This window comes from Notothenia coriiceps, unplaced genomic scaffold (assembly GCF_000735185.1).
Source record: "Notothenia coriiceps isolate Sejong01 unplaced genomic scaffold, NC01 NC01_scaffold00005560, whole genome shotgun sequence".
Classification (NCBI taxonomy): Eukaryota; Metazoa; Chordata; class Actinopteri; order Perciformes; family Nototheniidae; genus Notothenia; species Notothenia coriiceps.
The window spans coordinates 185,983-209,655 of record NW_011338261.1 but is presented as its reverse complement, the minus strand read 5'-3'; the positions used below and the strand labels follow the sequence as shown (position 1 = coordinate 209,655).

The following is a 23,673-nucleotide window of genomic DNA, read 5'->3' as shown; positions in this document are numbered from 1 at the left end:
GGGGGGGGGGGGTACTTAACTGCGCAGTGAGATCACCCTCCTCTCCCTGGCCCTGGAGATGAGTGACATTCAGTTTATGAACAATTCACTCGCTGTGAATGACTCCTTTTAGCCGATCTGAGTGGGTGAGATGATGGGAATGTGTTTTTCTACAAAGTCCCAAAGGCTATTTCTTCAAAGTTTGCCCAGAAATCTCTTTCTGAAACAAATGGGCTCTTGGCCTTCTCTGAGGATTACTGCAGCAGCACTCCTGAAGCCAAAGCATCGCAGTTTATGAAAACTTGCAGACCCTCAAAGTTCTGCATGACTGTGCAAACCGCAGCGGGTAATAACAAACAGGATGCGGAGCACGATGGAGAGTATCTGGCAGTATGAGGATAGCCACTAATTTTCCACTTTTATAGAAATTCATCCTGCAATTAGGGTCAAACGTTGCCAGAAACTTGATATCCATGTTACTTGCATTAGTAATATATCTGATACTGGCCTTCGTTGGAAGTTCACCCTCTGTCCGTCAGACGACCACGGCAGATGAAAAGGAAAAACAGGGTCAGGAAGAACACATGACAAGAGCAGGATAAATAGCAAGGAAAATCATGAAAGACTGTTTTTTCAAAAACCTTTGCTCATCTAGAATAGGATTTGACTGATTTATTTCAGGAACAATGGATCAAAGCACACATCAGACAGGATGAAGAGTGGAATTCTGGGTCGTCTGAGGTCACATGGGGGTCCAGAAACATGTGAAATGTGTGCAATGTGAACAACTTCCTGATAACCCCGTTTCATTCATTCGATCGGTCATTTGCCTGGATCAGGTCACTAGCACAAAACAGCTGCTACTTTCTGGAAAAAAAATTGTTTCTGTTCACATTTCACTGATTTACATTTTTTTTTTTTTTACAAGTTACATTTATATTACTTTACTCTTTATAAAAACTAGGAAATAAGAGCAGTTCTTTCAGCTTTACATTTGAACAAATTCTGCTCCAAGTGTATGCTTCCAACTTTCAACAAAACCAGACTTGAGAAAATAAATGTACAGAACCCCCATCTACCAATCCATTAAATACAAAAACACACAAACCCACACACTGCAGGACTTTGCTTTTTCAGGAAAAAATGTATGTTTAAATAAAATGCTCAACCTTATCTCAATGAAAGGTTTTGAACCAAGGTACAAACAGTGCTGCGAATTAAATCTGCTTTAACATTTCCTTTCATTCATGTCATGTAGGATTCAATCTATACCAACAACAAAAACATTATACATTTCCTCTGCGCAGGCAGTCCAAATAAGTGCTGTTGAGTTGATTTGACAAGTCTTTATTGTTCATAGGTTTGAATATGTGTCTGTCTAATTTGTCAAGCTTGTCCAGTGTCCCCTGCCTTTAACAAAATATCTGCTGGGTTACGCTCTTGAGCAATCTTGATTGAAACATTAAGGTTTTTATGTGCAAATAATTGAAGGGTTTTAAAAACCTGAGTCAATTTAATGGAAAGGAAAGTTTTCTTTTAGGTAAAACATCTTTGTTTTATCATCTGGTTGTCTAAGAAAAACATATGACCTCAGGTTATCGGGTCACGCGTTTGTTAGAATCCCTGCTGTGGAGGGTGATGCGATTTCCTGCTTGCATGGGCAGCACCTGGCACTGGGATGTGATTTATGGCACAGAGATGGTTTAATGGTGTTCTTTGTACTTTATAAGGCTTTATGTAACTCAGTGTGGAGACTGACTTGTTTTGAGGCGCACCATGTGTTCACTCATTAAATATCTCTAAGAGGATTGATTGAGAATAATGTGTTTGCGTTTTGTTGCGTCTGGACAGCAGATTATTTTGAGATTTTAAGTTGCTGTAAGACAACAGCCTGATCTTATTCTTTGAAAACTATGTGAAAACATCAAATGTAGTGCCTAATGAATCTAAAAAAAAAATCCTTCACAATCACTCAAAACGGTGTCAACATTCAGGGTGGAAAATATAGCATCATAAATGCAACATACCCTGAGTGAAACCATTAGACATAAAAACAGCCAGGCAGCGCTAACTACAAACACATGAAGTCAAATTCCTCCTGCTTGTCTTGTAGACTTTGTCAGCAACCCAGACAAAGAAAGGAATAATTACATGTGAAGGATGGAGGACGAAAGAAAGGGGGGAGGGAAGGAAAAAAGTATTTTGCTTGTGAAGCTAAAAAACGTTTACCTTTATCACAAAAATGTAATCCTGAGGTGATTTCAAGCCCTAAATAAAGTTTCTTTTGTCACGTTTTTAGTCAAGAACTGTGGCAATGACAAATTGTGATCCATAACTTGGCTGTGCAAAAATAAAAATACTAAGTTCACTTTTATTAGCTCCATAAATTACTGCATTTATCCCCATATGGGCTCTCAATATGTAGTTTACAATATGGGGCTGAGGCTTGTGATTTTAGTTAGAGTGGAACAGCCAAGGTCTCTCGGGGCAAACACACACATCAGTCATCCTTATTGAAACAGACGTGGACAGGCAACAATGAAAAATCACCTCCTCCTCGCCAGAGTACGGTTGGTCAAGTATGAAGAAATGGTGAGGAAGCATTTCCACTGCAATAGAAGCCATGTTTAGATGCATGTCTCATCTTTTTTGTGCATCACTTTGACAAGACTGAATTTACACAGAGTTCCTTAATATCGGAATCGAACGCCATCACAAGAATCTTAGTCAAATGTTTTGAAATCTGTTGTTGCCATTAAAAAATATGGTGCACACATTCACATGGATCTTAATGACTTTGGTGATCCAAATACCATCAAGTCAATGTTCATTTCCCATTTAGTAAACATCAATGCCAATGAGCCTTTGCTGTACTTTGAGTTTAATTAGCAAATCTCAGCATGTGGTTAATCTTAAACCGGCTTTTAGAACGTAAACATGAGCTTTTTCGTAGTGAGCCTGGAGTGTAGCAGTACTCCCTTGTGTGATAAAAGAGGCATAACTCAAGAAATTTTGGCACAGCCCAGCCGCTTACTGTATATATACTAATACTGTTAACAAAAGTCGCAACTGGAAGCCCTCTTTATTCTATAATATTCATGGTACACATTTTTATGTACAAAAACAAAGTAACTGAAACATGACCATAGCATGCGAGGACAGGACACAGCAGAGTGGTCAGAGTTTAAGCCCCACAACACACAACAGACAAGTCCTAGTAGGAAGAATTAACATTATAAATAAGATGGATACAAATAAACAAGTAAACTTCATGGCAGTAAAACAGAGAAGTGAGCTCATGTTTTTTTAAATATTGACAATCAGAAGAAAGAAGTTATTGACGTGGAAATTATGCTATGTGAGCATAAGCTTTTAGCTTGTAGCTTGAATCACAACTGTGCAGCCTCACGTAGCAACTTGGAAGGTTGTGGAGAATTTATTTTATTTAACAAGGTGATTAATTGAAAACACTAAGTGCTGGTTTTCTTTTCCTAAAGGAAACACCAGCAGACCCTAGTAGGCCCGTTACCTACAGAAACATTGGAGCCAATGGCAGGTTAAAGATCTCAAAGTAAGAAATGTCTCCGGTGGATTTCTTCATGCGGAGCGATGAATGACAGCGGAGTGAAAGACTTAGGTGTAGCTGCTTGAGAAAACATGAACAGAAGTGGAGGTTAAAGAAAAAAAAGGAAAATATATAATGTATTGACCAATCAGATGCTCTGGAATTATCAATACAACAAAAAAAATGAAACCGAAGTAGGTAGAGAAAGTAACGGCATTTGAAAACATTAAATAAGGCAAGATAAATAAACTGAGCCCACAGATAGCCGGTCCTGTGGAGGGACCACCACTGTGCCGAGGTAGTGCCTGACATCTGCTTTGCAGCTTGGCTGTGCACAGTGGTTTATGTTGAGGAGGCAGTGTGTGTATATCATCTTTGGCTCCGGTCCATGGGATTTTGACAGTTGGCTGCAGGCTAGGTTGTCTGATGCAAAGATTTCACGGGGAGAATAAAGAGCTAACTAGGAGACAAGACGAGAAGCTGTTCCCTGCAACACTTTCCCGCCTCGCTCCACAGGTCAAACGATGCGCGAGAGGAAAGCTTGTAAATGTCCGCCTGGTGTCCAGCTTAACTGCAGAATAATCCTGTGAGAGATCCTGATGTAAAACATGTTTGAAATGTGTACATTTTTTTGTTTCTCAGCAGTCATGCAACCCTGCCTCTCAATTCCCTCACTTTTATGCCACCATATGGAAGACATTTGGTTCTCCTGGAAATTGTGTTGACATTTTCATCTGCCAAGACGATTTTGCGTCTCAAATGTTTCTGTTTTCTCTCTGAAAGTGCACCGGAAGTAAAACTGCACAAAAGTCTGAGAAAAGAAGGTCGAAATAGGGCCAATTCATATTTATGATTTATATTTCCTTTCAAACTTGCACGTGTTCTTTCGAAAAGGATTGATTTATTAGCACTGAATCACACAAAACATACTGAACATGCCAAAAAGCATCAGCGGGGAATACCTGGAAAGCAGGAAGATTTACAATCGGGGTTAGATCCTTTTACTACTTTGCTCTGGTGTTTTGCTCAACGCATTTATTTTTCAATATGTCAGATGAAAGAATCAAATAATGTTACACTGTTGTTTGCACCTTGACCAGAAAAACTGTTTCAAAGTGTTGCATGAAACTGTAGCTGGAAAAGTCATGAAGCAAAACAAAGAAATATAAAGACAGAAGATTAATTTATGATGAAAGGTTTGTATATTTAGAGGCTCTCATTTGTGGATGTATTACACTTCACATATAGTGCATTTCTTTCATATTCTACCCAAAAAGTAAAATACATAATGTTATGAAGACGACCTCAACTGTGACAATTCAAAATAACCACAAATGACATTTAATAAAAGTTCATTTATTTATTTAAAAAACTGCAAACACTGTTACAGAAATAGGGATGCTATTGGCAGAGCAAACCATATGTCTGCTGTTTAGAGAGAGCAGAAGTTAGAATAAAGTAACTACACAAAGTATAATAAGATAAGCAAAACGTTCAAAGCCAACCCTGTACCAGGCTCACTGGCTGATCTAAGTGAGTGCTCAGCACCCTGTTTTCAAATACATATACACTTTCCTTAAGTATGATGTGATTGAATAACTTGTGGAAAAGGCACTCTTAGAAATAATTAACTGAATGTTGAGAAGCATACACTTTGGGATAGTTTCCTGCGTATGAATAGATACAAAGAAATGAAAAGCAGGTCGAAAATAATGACGTGACGTAATGTTTGGTCTTGCAGCTTTTTAAACTTTGGCACATCTGCTACTCTGTAACTCATATAAACACTCTTAGCATATGAAATCATCGTAGCATAATGAACACATAGATGTTTATATCACCTTGTTCTGGTCAAAAGAGTTTGATGAGAACAAGGTGATATACTGTATAGAGAGCTTGAGTTGGAGCATTTTGATGATACTATTTCTGAATTATGATACTAATTCTAACATGTATACAATGCATAGTGTGTCCAGCACAGAATCAAACAAGATATTAAATGTATCAATGCTTTGACATTGTCCACTTAAAGTGCAGCTGCCAGCTGAGCGCTCTGTCCAATGATTGGAAAGATATTGTGCTGCCACTGAATGGAACTAATAAAAAGGCCCAAAAAGGTAAAAGTTGCGGGGTTAACATAGAAAGTAAATAATTCAGACAAAATAATGATATTGGACAGTCAGGTAGCATAAGAATTAAGAGTTGAGGAGAATTACATGAAGCACTCTTACTCCTGTGAAGCCATTTAAATCCCTAATCCCTAATTTAATTCCTTAAAACAGGTCAAGTGAAAGCAAACACATACACAAACATGCACACACACACACGCACGCACGCACGCACGCACGCACGCACGCACGCACGCACGCACGCACGCACGCACACACACACACACACACACACACACACACACACACACACACATTTAGACATGGATATTCTCCTCTGTTTGTAGGTGACAGACAGGAAATAAAACTGAACATATAACAGGACCTTAATTTGGATTGTTCCTTTTGAATGAGCACATTAATAATGTTAAAGATATACAGAATGTAATGAAGTGCCCTGTCTTTGTCAATGTCAATTGTACTGTTTTTTGGTGGAGAGGACCTTTTTTAGTGGCTGGTCCCTAGCAGTGTCCTGGTCGGGGTGAGTTTGGGACGTCTTTGACCGGTAGAGCTGTTTGAGGCTGAGGGTCTGCTGCTCCTTGGTTGTTCCCCGCTGGGCTTGGCGTAGCAGACGTTTCATGGTCTTCACCTTTTCCCTCAGGTGGTCGTTCGCTTTCTCCAAGGAGCGCACCTTCTGGGAGAGAACCCAGGCCTTCTCCTCCTCCTCAAACAGAGCCTTCTGCACCGCAGAGCACAACAGCTGTGAAGGGAAGTGAAAACGATTGTTTGATACAACTTTTCAAGGAAATACATGTGAATGAAAGGCATGCAGAGCATTTGATGAAGTGCACTGCAGGCAAACATATGTTTAAAAGTTCATGGTGTAGTACCGTGCTATATACAAACAGTCTATGACCGTGCCATGCACTTTCAACAGGTCAGTCCCAGTGGGCTAATGCTGCTGGGACTAACCTTAGAGTTTGTATTTGCGGTATCTTACTGTGTCCAGGCAGGATTTTATGTTGGACATGAAGACAGTAAAGTTAGGTTTCTATTTAAAACAGAAATGCTGGCATCAATATGGCTTTTCTTTTCAAACTTTCTGTTCAGCCTTCATAATGCCAGTGTGCTATGACTATGACTTAAAGTTGGCTGTAGATGTCTTCGGACATGAGCATTTTTGAAAGGATTTGGGCTTTATATTTTACAAGATTTCTTTACTAGTACCAGATTTTGTATGTTTTTGTAAGGTTTATGACGTAGCACCTGTCAGACCTGCTGTTTTTTATGCTGGATTTAATTTTGGTTCAGTCATAACTCAAGTGAGAAAACACATCTGGCATTCTTCTGGACTGACAACCCGTGTCAAGAGCTTTCAGCAATTTCCACCATTTGTGTGTGAGACAGTCAAAGAAAGTGACACTTTTTTGAGTGCTTGTCGCCTAAAATGAAAGAAAGGGGTGGGGGAAGCCGAGAAGTTCATTAAGTATGTTTAAGATTCTTACTGTGGGATATTTTATGGAAATACATTCAAGAGTTTTCATATACTGCATGCTCTGTTTGTACCATTACATTTATAAAAGCCTTTGACAGCACATTGTTGCTTTAGGAAGGGACCAAGATAACTAAAAGGTTGCTCAGTCTGTTTCAGAGAGACACCACTGCGGGATTAAACCCAACATGTCTGAAAGTCTCCGATCCAAAGGCCTGGACCTTTTCTTATAGGTGGAAAAACGAGCTCAAGCTGCCTCTTTCTGCATGCTTCTCTGCCTGAGTGTGGATTTCCTCCACAGATCCTACTACTTCCACATGGGGCCAGCGTGAAACACTGATGTATATTCCCCCTCCATCAGATAACAACCACCGAGGGTTTTGAGGAAATGTTAAAAATGTGTGGCTGGCTGCCGGCCCACATCACTGGTTAGAACATTACTTGTTTTAATATTAGCTACGGAGTTTTCCCCTGTGCTCTTACTTATGTCCCATGAGTGATTTAAAGAGGGATTACACTTTCTAATGTGAATTATGAAGTTCACGAGCAGAACAGCCAAGTTATGTAAAGCAGGAGATGTAAAATGGCACCCGAGTTATACGATTAACACTCAAACACAAAACGTCTTTATTTGGTTTATACGTCTACGTTTATAGGGTTATTTCAGGCTAAGTTGCAGAGTAGACAAATACTTAGGTAATTGCCCTTGAAAAAGTCTGGAGCCGAGACATAGATATACCATTTAAACCTGACTCTGGGTGGACGACTTATTGCCTTGTGATAAGCTTTAGTGTTTTCAACATGACATTCACAGCAAGAGAAAAGAAAGGCAGAGATGTATTACTACCTGTTCAATATAGGGTTAATATTGAACATGATTGACATCTGAGAAGAAACTAAATGTATCTTGGTCCATGTTAACTGAAGCTGACTCTTTATGAGCAGCAATCTGTTGTGTCTTTGTTTCCAGCTATCAAGGACAGTGGAGTCAGACAGCCTGCTAAAGCTTATATTTCTGCCTTGGTGTTTGGACCACAAAAACTGTGGGAAAATGATTAAAATAATATTTTGGTTGCTGATACTCTTCGATTAGAAATTGAATAAATGCCATGCGTTTTACTTTGGTGGACTGGATTATGGGATGCGTATGGCATGATCTGTTCTAATGTGATTTTAGGTCCGTTGCCTAAACAATGGTTGCGCAGTACCATTAAAAACAAAGTCTGTTTTTATCTTGCTAGGAGGACATCTAATCATGAGAATGATGTAAGACAGCATCATTGATATCTAAAAGTTGCTCTGTAATTATAATCACAGGCCTAACCCAAACGTTTGCTGTGAATGGAAATAAAAACCATGTTTTCATTCTCTTTACCCATGAAGGATTGTTACTTTTATGAACATAGTCAGCAAATGATTGGAAACAGACAGAAGAAGACTGACCTAAATCAAGGGGATAAGGCAAAAGGGTTTAGATTCATTAAAGGGGATAAAGCAGTGGCAATTGACTGGAAGCCATTTATATACTGGCACATGAATTCTGGGATGAGATGCAGGAAACTTACAGAGTCAAGGAGCACCAGGTGTTAATGTTGCCAATAGTGTTTAGGTAAAATGAGCTTTAATCAATTCAACATCGGAGCTAAAGCTTATTGATTCAGGAAATGTTTCCATCAGCATTAAAAAGAGAAGTGGACTTTAGATGCAATCAATCTGCATTGTCCTGCGTAATCCTCCAGAAAGTGTTTTGTTAAGGATTTACTTTTACGATGTATCCACTTTCCCTGGTTTTTTCTTAAGTTAGTAATTTTCTAACTTTTCATAAATTCTTCTCAGTATCCCTCAGAGGATGGACATACAAAATACTGTTTACATAAAAAGATAGAGAGCAGATTTTTCCAGTCCAAAGAAAGTGATCCAAGGAATCCTCTTAATTTAATATTTATCATGTATTTTGGCTACACTTGTGTTCTGTCCAACGAACCTTAACATTTTCCATTATTCCACCTAACTTGATTGTTGAACATCCATGTAAAACACCACTTGTTTTTTTATTCTGACATTTAGACGTAATAGTTTTAAAGTTATCAAAGAGCTGTTGTTGCACTGGACATGTCTGAACATTCAGGTGTTTATACGTTAGCGATGCCATCAATATGCATGAGAAAATTCTCCATTAAACAACAAAAAGCCAACAAGCTGGCAAAAACAATGTTGTTTAAAGTAGATTTTTCCTTTCAACAAAGTAAGTTCTTTGTTGCGCCAAAACCTCAGGAAATGTGTGTTTGGTTTCTCATGCATTAAGAACATGTCTTGCTTGCCAGCTCCTTCACAGTATTCCTTTGAGAACAAAATTATGTTGAACCCTTTTATTTGTTTACCACAGTACTTCGGGTTATTCTGGCTAACTTCGTTAGCAAAAAGACGAATTTCAAATGTATGACCTTATTACTAAATGAGTGTGAGAAAGACCCTTCAAAACAGACAAACCACACCGGGAAGCTGTTTGTGTTCTGATGGGCTACATACCCGGCTGTCCTCCTGGGCCTCATACTCCGGGGTGAAGCTGTGGACCTGAGTACCGGACGTGCAGTTGGAGAACTGGAAGAGGCTGGCAAACATGCGGTGGTTCTCTGCCGTGTCGGGGAATATGGGGTCCTGGAAGTTTACTCCATGAGGGATGATGTTGTAGTTTTCATCCATCCTGCAAAGCAGAAAAGAAAGAGATTGTATTGGTTGTGAACAAATGCAAAGATTAACTTAAGTAAAAAAAATGTGCATGTGTAAAACAGTAAAGCTGCATTTGCTATTATTTTGATTATTGATAAATCTGCTGATTATTATCTTGATTAATCAATTAATCCTACGGAAAATGTCTGTCCTAGTTTCTCATAGTCAAAGGTGATGTCTTTAAATGTCTTGCATTGTCAGTCCAAAACCTACAAATTAAGTTTATTATGATATAAAAACGGGAAAAGCAGAAAATCTCCTTCAATCTAAAGAACTGCTTATCAAAGTAGTAGGAAGGCAATTATCTTCCTGTCACTTGATAAATCAATTGGTTGACCGTTGGCTGAGCTCTAAACATAAAGCAGTACGTTTGTTTCTTGTATATTTTTATTTTGTCTGTTTGTGTAAACCTGTACCTGTCTTCACCTGTCCTGTGATAAATTGATCACTCAATTAAAAAAACATTATGATAGAATATGTAAAGTATGTGTAATAATATGTTTTATGTAAAAAATGTTTCCAACAGATAGATTTTTAGTTTACCTATTCATCCATATAAGGTTGCATATTAACATATATTGGAAAATTGGTAGCAGACCCTGATCTATTTTGTATGCATATTCAATGTAGATGAGTCAAGCCTGCAAACTACAAGCCAAATGGATTTACTGAGCATGTTTCATATCTTCTCCTCGGATGTGAAGTGTGGGAGGGAGGAAGCCTTGGAGCAGCATGTATTCAAACATCTGGATTCCATCTTGCATCCCTCGAGGGACCTCAAAAGATGGTTGTCCCCATCAGAGACCGTGTGTGCGTGTGTGAGTGCGTGTGCATCTGTGTTGATGGAGCTCAAAGAAAGCTGATGTTTTTGTTCAACAGAAAAGGTCAGAGGTCAGGTGTAAACACAGTGACCAGGAGGTCAGAAGGAATAGTGGATCCAGAGGAACTTGTGTTGACTCTACGATGATGGAAACCTAACTAAACAGTCACATAAAACTCTTTATACATTTTTAGTACATACGCAGCACATGCACAACTCAACGCATTACAAAAACTTGATCGCGAGTGAGCCTTTTTTTTTTAAAGGGAGATATAGGCCTAGGTCTTTTTTAAAGCAAATGTATGGCTCAAGCAGAACAGTCAGCCTGTTTCATTTAAAGGTCCTGAGGGAGATCCTGAGTTGCATTGTTCTTCCTGCTAGGCTCAGATTTGTCCTGTCCTTGGAGCTTATACTCATGATTGATTGAAAATACTATTTTTGGTCTGAGATACGTGTTGTTGGGGCTTTTGTAACAGGAAATAGACGTCCACTGGAGACTGTGATGTGAACTTTTCAGTTTTGGCTTGCACATACCGAGTCTGGGACTCAGTGTTTCGGATCTGCCACAACAACACCCCTTTGAAATTCAACACTGATCTGTTTTAGTTTTGCATTTTGAGGTGGAGTCTCACGTGAGCCAGAATGCCACAGAGCTGGACATGAGAAAACAATTCGTCAGGCCATATCTCATTTCTTACAGTTTCAAAGAAAGTTGCCATTTAGTATACATGGTGATAGATACATCAATGTTTAATTCCACTAGCTAAATGAACATTTGAAGGAATAGTTCTGACATTTTGGGAAATACTATTATTCTGTTCGTTCATGAGATTGAGATGAGAACATTAGGCCTACCACTACCTCAAATGTGTAAATATAAAGCTAAAAACAAAGAGATAGTTAGCTTAACTTAGCATAAAGACCGGGAACAGAGGGAAACAGCTAGCCTGTCTCCTCCCAGTTTTAACAAAACTGCCTACCACCTCTAAAGTTAGCTGAATAGCTTGTTACATCTCATGTTTTTTTAATCCTAAAGAATCAAAAAGAAAAGTTGGACACCATCTGGGCTTTGGTTTCTTTTCCCATAGGTCTACATGACTGGTGGGCTAAAAATCTGCTGCACAGGAAAATATGCGGGAGCGACTTTCAGGAGTTGCTCTCTCCATTCCCTGGTAAACACTGTCAAAAGATCTGCTTATGTTTACTGGAGCAATCATTGCGTCTTAATCATCATCAGGTCCATACTTAAGCACAAGTGCTTCAGGAAGTTTCCGATGTTGGTCGCCGGGCTGATTAAGGGGATAACGTCCGGATGTTTTCAGCAACACAACAGGGGACAGCAAAGTCATCCCTGGAGGGGTTATTAACCAGAACCAGTGAAATCATCTAAATAATATTTTAGTCGTCATTAGTTACAACAATACACAATCACACAATGTGAGTGTGTGATTCTGTGAATATAATGTGCAACATATGCTATAACGAATACTATTGTGGTTGGCCCTGCTGCTGCAGACCCTCATTCGGCACAGCTGAACATTAAACTTCAGGAATGCTTTTCAGTGCCCCCCTCTGAATATCTAACTCTTCATCTGTTTGAGAGAAAAAGCAGAAATATCGGCGAAGGCCTGTCAGCACACGTTTTTTCCTTCATCTAGCGGCAAACCAGTGTGTTTGAGCAGGACAAAAGGTGGTCCTATACCATCAAGCTTTTTGGGAAATGTCTGGCTCTGTAATTACACTGGCTGGAATGCAATAGACGTTTCCTGAGTAACAGGGTTGTTTCTGTCCAACACAGACATTTAAGTATTAACCTGCCACACACGTCTTTGAAATATGAGTGGAGCATTTGGCAGGCTATTAGATATATTAATAACTTTAAAAGTGCTTTTGACTGCAGAATGTCTCAATACTAGCCAATGATTGATTGAATCCTCCTAGGGTCCTTTCGCTTCCTTCTGTGAGATCTCACACATGTATGAAGAATTTCTGTTTTTCTTTTGACAGGAGGATGGGCCAGGAGGAGGTGAGGTCAAATGGATGATGAATATTGGAGACATTACATTTTGGCTCCGCATACTGTATTCTCAAGTGTACAGAGGGACTGATGGTGGATTATTTGTATGTGAAATCATCATTTAGTTTTGCCAGGGACAACTCAACATCCAATGCAGAAGATTACGTACCAAATTGCTATGCAATTCCTTTCCCAGTTGGTTATCATCAAAGCATTAACTTTGTCCAATTCATGGATGCATTCCAATAAATGGAGGCAGTGATTTTATACCCCAGAGTGAAAAAACAAATTTTGGTCTTAACCAAATTGACAAAGCTACTGCAGATTCTCGAATTTTCTGCAAACGTTTTTAAGCATTGTCTTTAGTCTGAACAGGAAATATGGGTAGTAGAGTGAAGACACCTACAGTAGCAAAAGAGAGTGCAAACCCTGGTAGGGTTACGTTTATTTATAGTAGGGCCTAAATACATGGAATTACACTTAACTGGTAGAGTTTATCATTTGGAAATGAATGGGGAAAAAAGTTTAGAGTTTATATAACTCAAATTACTAAGGCTTCCAACTCATTTTGCTCTGGGTATCTTTGGCAATAAAACATTATGGACTGATTAGATTACGTGGGAATATCTAGAGTGCTCACCTTAGAAAGAAGTAGTAGTTGTTGTTTTTGGTGACACTGTAGGAGAAGCAGGTGAAGTAGCCCAGGCCGGTGACATTGAACCTGGATCCAGCAGGGACCTCCAGCATGCTGCCCCACGCCTGGTCGCACAGCAGCTCAATCTCCGCGGAGAAAAGATGCTCGTTTTCGGACGGCAGGTAGTTATCATACACATTGTAAAACTCCTTGTGCAGTTCCAACACCTTGGCAAACACTATGATCTGTGCCATCTCCGCACGGCACGCTTCTGTCTGAGGTCTCCATTCACGGGGCAGCTGACATCCCAATCTCCCATCAGCAGCCGCTGCTGCCACCATAATCGCCCAAATAATCCACATGATCCCACAGGAATAAAACGACTGTGGGTCAGTCAGGCACACCGATGATAACGATGCTGCAGATGAATGTAATCAAGAAAAAAAAAAACCTGCAGTGATTTTACTCCATGCAGATACCTCCACCAAAGCTGACTGAACTAATATTCACAGTGAATCAATACAAACAAAGGTTTTACACAAGAAAATAGTCCCGGACAGTTGGTAACTTCTCTGCTCTCTGCGGCCCCTCTCCCTCCTCCAGCCACAATACCTGCGATCAGAGGAACAGCCCATTCAGCATCCACTGTAGAAAATGTGCCTCTGACCTTTTAAATGACATCAGCAGGAGCTAATAAAGAGTGTGCATTCATACCTGTGTGTGAAGTTTCCAGATTAAACTTTTCTGAAAATGTACAAGAAATCCTCAAGATCCAATGTTGTGAGTTTATGCATTTAATGCAACAAAGAACAGTATTTAAGTCCCAATGAAAACAATGACTAACAAAGACTAACTTTAGTATGCGGCAGTGGCGCCCTCTAGGGACAATATGGCACTGTGGTCTCTCTGGCTAATGCTCTTTTAATTATGTTACTACTGCAACCATTTTCGGTAGGGTACTTCAGGCATTCAGGCCTCAGTGACTCCAATGTTGATGATGGACCGGGAAAATCTATACCCTTAAACTCCTCTCATCTGATGGGAGTACAATTAGGATTGTGTGTATGACAATCATATAGGCGTCATTTGCACTGGGGACGCTGGGGACATGTCCCTACCACTTTTTGAAAAGGCCAATGTTCCTACCACTTTTTAAAAGTATAACTTATAAATGTTCTGAAAAATAACATGCACAAAGAAATGTAATAAACAAGAACACTTCTTTAGTGTCAAGATGTGCAATTTGGACATGTAAGTAGACTTTTAACAGAAAATGTAAAAAACTAACATTGCTCCCACTTTGACCTGCACTTAAAAAAAAATAGTCAACAAATATAATTCCTCCTTACTCTTTTGACTCTAATATGACCTAAAAACATGCTTGCGGCAATGTTTTTTGACCTGTTTGCCTGAAGTAAATGTTGTCTTTTTGGTTTATTTTATTTTCAGAGAGTACCAGAATACGTATGTTAAATCTGGAAAATTGTCCCCACCACTTTCTAACAAAGTGACACCCTTGGACACATTTGTCAAATATTGTTACGCCTGCGTCCTTTTTTAAAGATATTCAACTCTTAGAAGTGTGTGCAGGCTACACTGTGACAGAGAGGTTGCAGCTCAGTATGGACAGATAGTTTGACATTATGTCATTCTGGGATTTATCTTATTGAAAGCTGGAAAAATAGAGTAATGTCTCAGGTAGAATAATACAATTATCAAACTTCTTATAGGGACAGTGTCGCAATGGATGACTCTGGATTAGCCCGATTACGGATCGGAAGTTTCTAGGTTCAACTGGCTCGCCATTTTCAACTTGCAGTCTTTAATATTTTGGCATGTCATTACATTCAAATAGAAGATTATTAAAACATAGTTTTTGAACATCGTCTTAAAGCTACAGAAAATGCAGATGTGTACTGTATATCAGGACATAATTTATCTCATTAATATCTTGTCTTAAGTTGATTTATACAAACTTGATCTATATAACTTAATCGACTAAATTGAACAGGAATTTGACTTTTATTATGTGTTTAAATATTGAATGTTGTCTATGCAGTAACAAGGTGGCAGCATTATCAAGAATCAAGTTTTTTTTAATGTCTTGAGCATGAAAGTACAGTTGGTCTCTATCTCTGCTTTTTAAATAATCCTTTTAAATCTATTTACATTTGATTTACTTTGTGCTTCCGTTTACTCAATTGAACTATCACATAGAAAGCCTGATTTGCAGAACACTCAACAATTGGGCTACAGGCGCTGCATGGAAAATATTTGACCTGAGGATATCCTGATAATTATGTCATTGTTTAAAGCTCCATTACTTCATCCTTGAACTCTGGAATCACAGACTTTGCATGTATGCTACAGTGGCAGTTAAATTAAAGGTCCGCTATTATACTGTTTTTCATCAATATATTATAGGTCTCAGATATATACAAAAATGTCTCTGAAGTGTTTGGCTCCAAATACCAAACAGATCATTGTATCCCATAATCCCCTCTGTTTCAGCCCTGTTTCAAAAGTGCTGATTCTCTGTCTGTTACTTTAGATGAAAATAAGGAGCCCCTCCCCACGCCCCTCTGAGAGATATTTGGTTAAAATGAACACAATGGTGCTCTAGGAGGAGATTCAGGTGGTAAGGGGGCGGGTGTTACCTTGGTTGGTTATTGGTCTCTCACTATTACTACGCCAAAAAAAGGTTTTGACATCATAAAGTGGCCAAAATCTGATCAGCTCATTTTCAGACAGGTTTTTATATAAATGGATCAGGACAAAAAGTGAGTGAATCTTTTTTCCTGAAACGTTCAGAGTCTCTTAACGCAGAGGGGACACATGTGTATGTATAAAAGACGTGAAAAAGTGGATTTTGCACAATGGGTGACCCCTTTAAGTTAAGCAGTTTTGTTTTAGTCATAGGGAATTAAACGTCAAGAAAATGTATATTCTTCAACAAAGTATCTACTTGTGAAATTGACCTTTAATAATAATAATTCTAATAACTCTGTACTCTTCAATGTAATACAGGCACAACAGGTTCTCATCACTCTCGTAAGACCTTTAAAACACTGTATACTGATAGTCAGGGTATGAACCCCTCACACTCCCCACTGCAAAGTACAAACCCATTGTCCCCGTTGGAATGATCCTCAGAGCGGGGTGGGCGTGGGGATTTCTCAGGTGACAAACACAAAGTTCCCGGAGTTTTTAGGGGGGCTCAACAGTCAACAGTGTGAGAGATGAAGAACCTGCATGAGGACATGGCTGCAACACTACTGACTCTGATGCTCATGATACCCTACATATGCGAGGGAGGTGAGTTTTTTTATGACACAGAATGACTGAGAAAATGCAATCTTGCTGCTATTATCTGAACAATCATTATGTCTCTGGTACCTGTTTATGTTTAAGCACTGCTGAGGAAGTCCACAGCGATGGACTTCCTTCAAAAAACAAGAGAGAAGCGTGATTCTGAGTGTTATCCCAGAGGCTGCAGCTCAGAGGCCAGTGAGCCTGGAGAACTGATGGAAACAGAGCATGTTGGATATGTAAGTTTTACTGTCATTTGTACTTTCTTTCCCAATTGCCTTTTTATATCATCTTAAATCATTTAATAATCTGCTGTTGTGTGGATGAATAGGCTGTTAAACCAAGGTTTTCATAGTTTTTTACATATTCAAAACCTGCAATTTCCACACTGATAACAAAATAGTATACTATTATGTTGAGACAGTTGGGTGGTCAATGCTATAGCAATAGAATGTAGCATTATTAGAATGTTTTTAATGTATTAAATTGACATTGAATTAGTCTTCTTTTTTCATGTTTTGGTGGATCACAATCATGTTGTTCAATGATGTCCTACTAATGGGATTCAGTGTACAGATCATGTAAACAAAAGTGAAAAAGTGCCATCAATCTGTGTGGGTATCTGGGTCTTTGCATGGAAAGGGATTATGCCCATGAAACTATGAATAAGACCATGTGTGTCCAAAACCTGGACTCCAGGGATGAGAAGCGTTTCTCTGTTCGACAGGGATAATGTGTAACATAATCAAGCAAGTCACTGAGGCGTCCACCATTACCGTGTTCCTACTTGCTTGCAATGAGGAGAGAGAGTGAAGGCAGGCCATTAACATCGACTCTGTTACTAAGTGCACCTGCCGCTAATATCAGGTGACAGCATGAAAGCCAGCAGAGGTGGAATGTGATCAACTAGGATTTCTTTCATTTTGTAAGACATTTAGGTTCTTTCTTTGTTGCAAACAATGTTGTTCCATAAACCATTTTCAGTTTGTATGGATACTATAAGCAACTACAGCCTGGTTTTGTTGCAATGTATGTATTACATTTGGAATAAAATCTAACAAACTTATTTATAGGAGGAGAATTCCAGCCTGCTGTATGATGGGGGTGCTGCTCAGGAAGGAATACACAATGTAAGTTTGGTTTCATACTGAATCTTACCTACATTATGTTTTTATTTATAGATACATGTGAGACTGACCGTTGAGCGGCCCGACCAAGCAAGGAGGCAGAGGCAGAACGTCCAAAAATATAACCCGACGTGGGCATTTATTAAAATAATGTGCACAAAGTTCAGCGCCTCAATCCTGCTGTTCTCCGTGAACACATCCTGCAGCCACAAAGATCTCCCACACACACCCAGCCTCTCAAGACACAGCACCTAAATACACACACAGACTAACAAGACACAGGTGAGGGGAGGAGCAAACACAGGGCACCAGGTGAACACAATCGGATAATCAGCAGGAGGGAACACAGAGACGACCGGAAACAAGAGACAAGATGAGGGGTGAACACTTATATAATTATTAGTTATTTTACACAGGAAGTTTATGAATAAACCTATATAAACAAAGTCTAAAATCACCTTTGTCTTGTAGGTGAGCCCTGGAGGGGAGTCTGTGGCGAATGAAGGATCTGGGATGTAGCCAAGAGGGAAAGAGCAACACGACGATGTTGTTGGTGTTGAGGGAAGCTCAGCTTTCCTAAATGCCTCCTGATACCAAGGGCAACTTTGATTGATTGTATATCGGTGAAAAGCATAGCAACTAGTGATACACTATAAAAGTAAAATACAAAGTTTAATCACTTAAATAAGCCTTTGAACAAAGGGTTTATACAATTAACATGATTTGTTTTAAGGATTAATTTGCATGCTCTATTTACTTGTTGTTTTAATTTGTTAACTCCAATTGTTATTGTTTTATGTTTAGCACTTGCTGTCTTTGGTTATTACAGTTCAGCATGTGACTTGATACTGAGTTTGAAAATAAAAAGTAGCTATCCTTGTTAGAAATTATGTTTAAATAAACATAAAATATCTTTATCAATATTAATACGTTGTCCAGTATATTATAACTTCTAAAATATGTGAGCAACTATTCAGCTTATAAACGTTTCAATAAATAAGATGTATATTGTATGCATGTTTTCTATAACATTTTGTTGTTAATTAAAGGGTCTTTAAGAATTAGTGGTCTGTAAGAAATGAATCATTTATCTCTTGGGAGTTTAGGATTTTTTTTTTGGAGGTTTTAAACCTTTGTGTAGGTCTCACTTTGCAATTTGAACCTGTGTGTCTGGTATGCAGTGTTGTTGTGTTGGTATCATTATTAATCCATCAAGTTAAAACAATCCAGAGAAATGGCACTAACCTTCTGATTAATAACTTTAACTATTCACACACTACAGTCATGGCCTGTATCCTGTTGCATTTCATGAAAATGTGTACACTTTAGTTGTTATCTGAAGCAAATATCTTTGCCCTCTGTGTAGTTTCTATTTATAAATCTGAGGAATGCACAAATCACAAAGATGATCCATCTGTTGGTTTTTTTCTGATTCCAAGCGTTTCACATTTGAAGTAGGCATACACTTACTTAAAATCTACACGACATAAAGCTGACGTTCCTAAAGGATGTCACATGCTGATCACGGGCTTGGGTGGTCACTGTTTCCTCGCATAACTGGACAGTTGATCAAACCAATTAATGGAGGTTGTAATGAGACAAATATAAGGACCAACATTTTCTATTTTAATTACTAATTTTGATATTTGCAATGTTTTCAAGTACAATCTACCTTCTGTTTTAATCTCATGTTATGCGTTAATAATTGTAGCTATGCACAAGAGGAAACGGGCTACTGCCTCTTTAATGCTGCCTTCAAGTTCTCATCGTAAAATCAACCTTTTTCACTTCAAGTAGTAATTATTAGTACTTTCCTTACTTTTAACAACATACCCGATTGATTGAGCTCTTTTTGAATTATATTTTATTTGGGGAACCAAGCACCAAAGATGTATGTTGTGCATGATGATGCAGTGGATATATAATAATTCATATATAGCCATTATCTTTACAATTTATATCGTATATATAATTGTGTTAAAAGTTATTCCATAAAATATAATATCCCTAAATTAACTATCAGCACATCCTGCTTACACCAAGTAAAAAAATAAAGTTCTTACTTTATTATTTTTCTTTAGTAAATAAAGTATCTTTCATACGTGTCAATATCCCCATTTTCCAAGGGGAAGGAAAGGCAGCATAACAACCGACGACAGTAACTGTTACGGCTTGACACTTTAGCTTTTAGCCTGCACACAAGAAACAGCTTCGGTCGTTCAAAGAAATTTCATTTCACAATGTAAGTCTTTAATGTTTCTACAAAACTGTTTTACATTCCAATCGTACACGGTCAAACCTGGGTAATGTAGGCCTATCGACCTTCCGGGTAGTTTGGTGAAACAGGATCACAGACAAAAAAAAAGAAACGCCCAAAACTTTGTGACTAGCAGCAACAAGTGCTAGGATCGTAGTTTTGAGACTTAAGCTAAGCTAACTATCGCAGAGATGTGTTTCTTTTCCCAACACAAGCTATGTCCACTCCCTTTTACTAGTTAAACAACGTTAGACAATTAAAGTAAGAAATATAGTGCAGGCTTGTATAACGTAAACAGCTGCGTATCGTTAAATATGAATGTTAGCTTTATGCTAGCCTAGCCTTTTCTCCGTGTTTGTTTGGTAGAGCTAGCTACGTGGTTACTTTCAGTTGTTAAAACATTTTCGAGGTACATTTTAAATATGGCAACTGTAATTGGGAATCACTAGAAGTTAAAGTAGGTAAAAGTAGTGGTGAAGTCAGTGTTAAGCAGAAAATGTCTCAGTGGCTTACCTTATACTTTGTTAGTAACGTTTATTAACTGACGTTATGGAGAAGAGGTATAAAGTGGTGTGGCTAGGACTTGGGCTTTGAAGAAAAACCATCATTTACTTTTTTTCTGTCATGTTACAATAGAAAAACAGAGCAAGCGAAATCATAATCCCTTTCCATTACTTTTACTACCACCCTAAACATAGGAAGTATGTCTAAAACAATGAGAATAAAACGTTATTTCAGAAAGTGTAATCCAAAAAACAGTTATTTTACAGCCCTAATTAAACCCATCCATAATTGAATAGTACTTGTTTGGATAATGTTATTCTTTTCTGAAGATAGTTCCTGTTTTCAAATGTTTAAAAAATTGTACCAAGTGTATTAGTGGTTTGCTAAGTCAATGGGAGTTTTAAAAAAAAATGTTTTTTTAATATCAAATCAAAGTTGGACAGTGTTATGGTAAAACATGCTTTTATGATGTCGGCCTTGCAGGGACCATTTCATCAAGATAAGTCAGTTGTCAAGATTTTTGTGTTTGACTTTGCTGACATGTTTGCGAAGTTTATCTATCTAGGTTAACGGCTGATGATGCAGTCAGCTAACGGTTCACAACACACATACATGACACATGACCTTAACCGTCTAATGTGCACGCCTATTTTTCAGTTCTACAATGCACTATGGAAACTGCAACCATAGCCAAATTCATATCTCGTATACATTTTGGTTTCTGCTTGGAGTTATACATATTAAATAATACAGTATTAGAACATTTTGGGTCAAACTCTTGAGTCAAGTTTTCAAACTGTGTTTACTAAAAGAATGTTATCTCTGGATGTAACTATTACCTGCAACCTCTCTCATGTATAGTTTGAAGAATATAAACTTTTCCTCTCAGGCTCTTTTCAACAGGTTTAATAACTTTTGTAAGCAATAATGTCCTAGCATACAACTACTCAGACTATTTCTGTATCTTCGGTCTGTTGGTTTTACATCTATGAACACATGTCACCTTTAGGGTCATAAGTGATGCGAGACACTCATCTGCTTACAACCGTCACTGGAACCAAAGGGGCCGTCAATAGGCCTTCACATGGGGGACATGGCACTTAAACAGAATGAAGTCATCATCCATGTTAAACACACCTTTGCTTTTTGTGGTATGACAAGTATGAATGTCTGATGTGTAAAGGACCAAAGAAGATATGGTTATTCATTGAGAGGAGAAATTGTTCAGAAAGATCTGAGAGATTTTATTAATACAAGTTGCAGGGGTATATCCGGTGGCATTACAACAAGAATGATGAACCAGATGTGTTAACAGACAGGCTGTCCATCACGAGAAAATGTCGATTTTGAGAATAGATTTAAAGGTTATTTACCGCTTTCAGATCTGAAATGTGGTTGTTTTACATCTACTTTGATTGTAAACAAAAATGTAACTCTGGATCTTAGAATTTTAGTTTTAACTATTTAATTTAAGAGAAAAAGCATTATGACCACGATTAAGTTCACCTTTTCACCATTGTTTTGTTGTTTCATACCTTTTATAAAATATGCATATTTAATTTGGTAATTCTATATATATAAAAGCATAATTCATGGTTTGTGTGTGTATTTCTGTATTCATGGGTGTGCAATAACAGTTTTGCCTGTAAAGGAGTGGAAGGGCAGTGATTCATCTACAGCAGTCTTTTAATGTGGATTGAGTCTGAGCATTTGGTGTAAACTGCCACACTGGCCTCTTTCCCAGAGTCCAGACACATCCTGTATACACTCTACAGTTTGGTGAAATCACCTCGAAACGATCTTTCCACTTCAAGTATCCTATTGTTTTCGAGAGAAGAGAAGTGTCATTATTACAGAGCAGTGCTGACTCATGTCAGAGGGGGGCAGTATTAAACCACCAACCTTAGAAAAAGGCTCCATCATGGTGCTTTGAACATTAGACTGTGGCCGTTTCTAAATGTCGAGTATACCTGCTGCAGAGCCACTATTTCAAGTATACTACGTCATCGAGTGGCGCCGAATGCTGGGCATTTAAACAGTCCTTCGGCGCCACTCGATGACGTAGTATACCGTAATTTTCGGACTATAAGGCGCACCTGAATATAAGCCGCAGCAGCTAAATTGAATGACGTGTACATATATAAGCCGCACTGGACTATAAGCCGCAGGTGTTTTAATGTTTAATTACCATATGTAAGGGTTCGTGCACAGAGGGGATTGTCGGGAAAGAGATGGCTGTTTGAGGAAGCTCCCATTTATTAACATTTCAACAAACAAGTTGCATATTTGCATAACGTATTCAAGTGTTACCATTTAGTGCAATAGTAGCTACAGAACATGTACTGTGCTGTGTAAACTGTACTGTATCACATAGCGTTTCAGACACACAAACTTTTCAACTTTCAAACTGTTCAACTTTCAAACTTAAACGGTGCGCTCCCAGCGCACGTACCGGCAGTGATCTACAGCAGTGGTTTTCAACCAGTGGTACGGGGACAAACTGTCTCGCTCTCGTAATGTCTGTCTGTCTTGCTCTCGTTCTGTCTCTCGTACCACTCTCGGTTCCACTTTTACTTTTGCGCGCTACCTGTCTCACTCTTTTCCGGCCTCCAGCTTTTCCTGCTGGAACCCGCCGCTTAAAGTTGGGGGTCCGCGGACCGGCCATAGAGCCCATAGAGTTAAAGGTGGTGGCCGTTAGCTGTAAAAATCCATAGATTAGCCGCACCGTTATATAAACCACAGCGTCGAAAAATGGGAAAAAGGCGCGGCTTATAGTCCGAAAATTACGGTAATGTCTCCCATGATATGCAATGTTTAACTAAACAAAACATTAATACTGAATACAATTCATACCTGCATTTACTGTACATACGTATTCCTCTAGACAATGGTTGCTTACCTGACATCCTTGGGTTAGATTTTATACTCTGAAAGAAAAGGGAACATTTTGGCGGCAGATTAGGGATAGTGTTTCTCTGTGGGAACTGTCTCAAAAATAATTGAGATCATGTAATTTAAAAAAACAAGATGCAAAAACATTTATTATTCTGTACTGTAATTAGATGCAGCAGAAGGATACATTACTGATACTGCACCATTTGTTTGACACACACACACACACACACACACAC

General features: G+C 38.6%; 2 protein-coding genes across 2 annotated transcripts in view; one reads left to right on the top strand and one right to left on the bottom strand.

Moving 5' to 3' along the window:
* Positions 1 to 4,890: 4,890 nt before the first annotated feature.
* ccdc3b (coiled-coil domain containing 3b) lies at positions 4,891 to 14,111 on the bottom strand. Its single transcript, XM_010768321.1, has 4 exons — positions 14,060 to 14,111; positions 13,352 to 13,957; positions 9,674 to 9,848; positions 4,891 to 6,412 (listed from the first exon to the last, which is right to left on the bottom strand). The coding sequence occupies exons 2-4, from the start codon at positions 13,705 to 13,707 to the stop codon at positions 6,125 to 6,127; spliced, it is 819 nt and encodes a 272-aa protein (XP_010766623.1). The 5' UTR covers positions 13,708 to 13,957; positions 14,060 to 14,111; the 3' UTR covers positions 4,891 to 6,124.
* A 5,806-nt stretch (positions 14,112 to 19,917) lies between these two features.
* vamp3 (vesicle-associated membrane protein 3 (cellubrevin)) overlaps positions 19,918 to 23,673 on the top strand; it is an 8,566-nt gene continuing 4,810 nt past the window's right edge. Inside the window, exon 1 of the mRNA XM_010768320.1 lies at positions 19,918 to 20,023. Within this exon, the coding sequence (XP_010766622.1) occupies positions 20,022 to 20,023 (2 nt within the window). The 5' untranslated portion in view covers positions 19,918 to 20,021. The remainder of the gene's footprint in view (positions 20,024 to 23,673) is intronic.

Bases quoted from the DNA above. Each gene is read 5' to 3' on its own strand.
- ccdc3b (XM_010768321.1), bottom strand. From the start codon at position 13,707: ATGTGGATTATTTGGGCGATTATGGTGGCAGCAGCGGCTGCTGATGGG. The intron at 9,849-13,351 runs GTGAGCACTCTA...TCTGCTTTGCAG, and splicing joins AACTACTACTTCTTTCTAAG to GATGGATGAAAACTACAACA. The intron at 6,413-9,673 runs GTATGTAGCCCA...TTCCCTTCACAG, and splicing joins AGGCCCAGGAGGACAGCCGG to CTGTTGTGCTCTGCGGTGCA.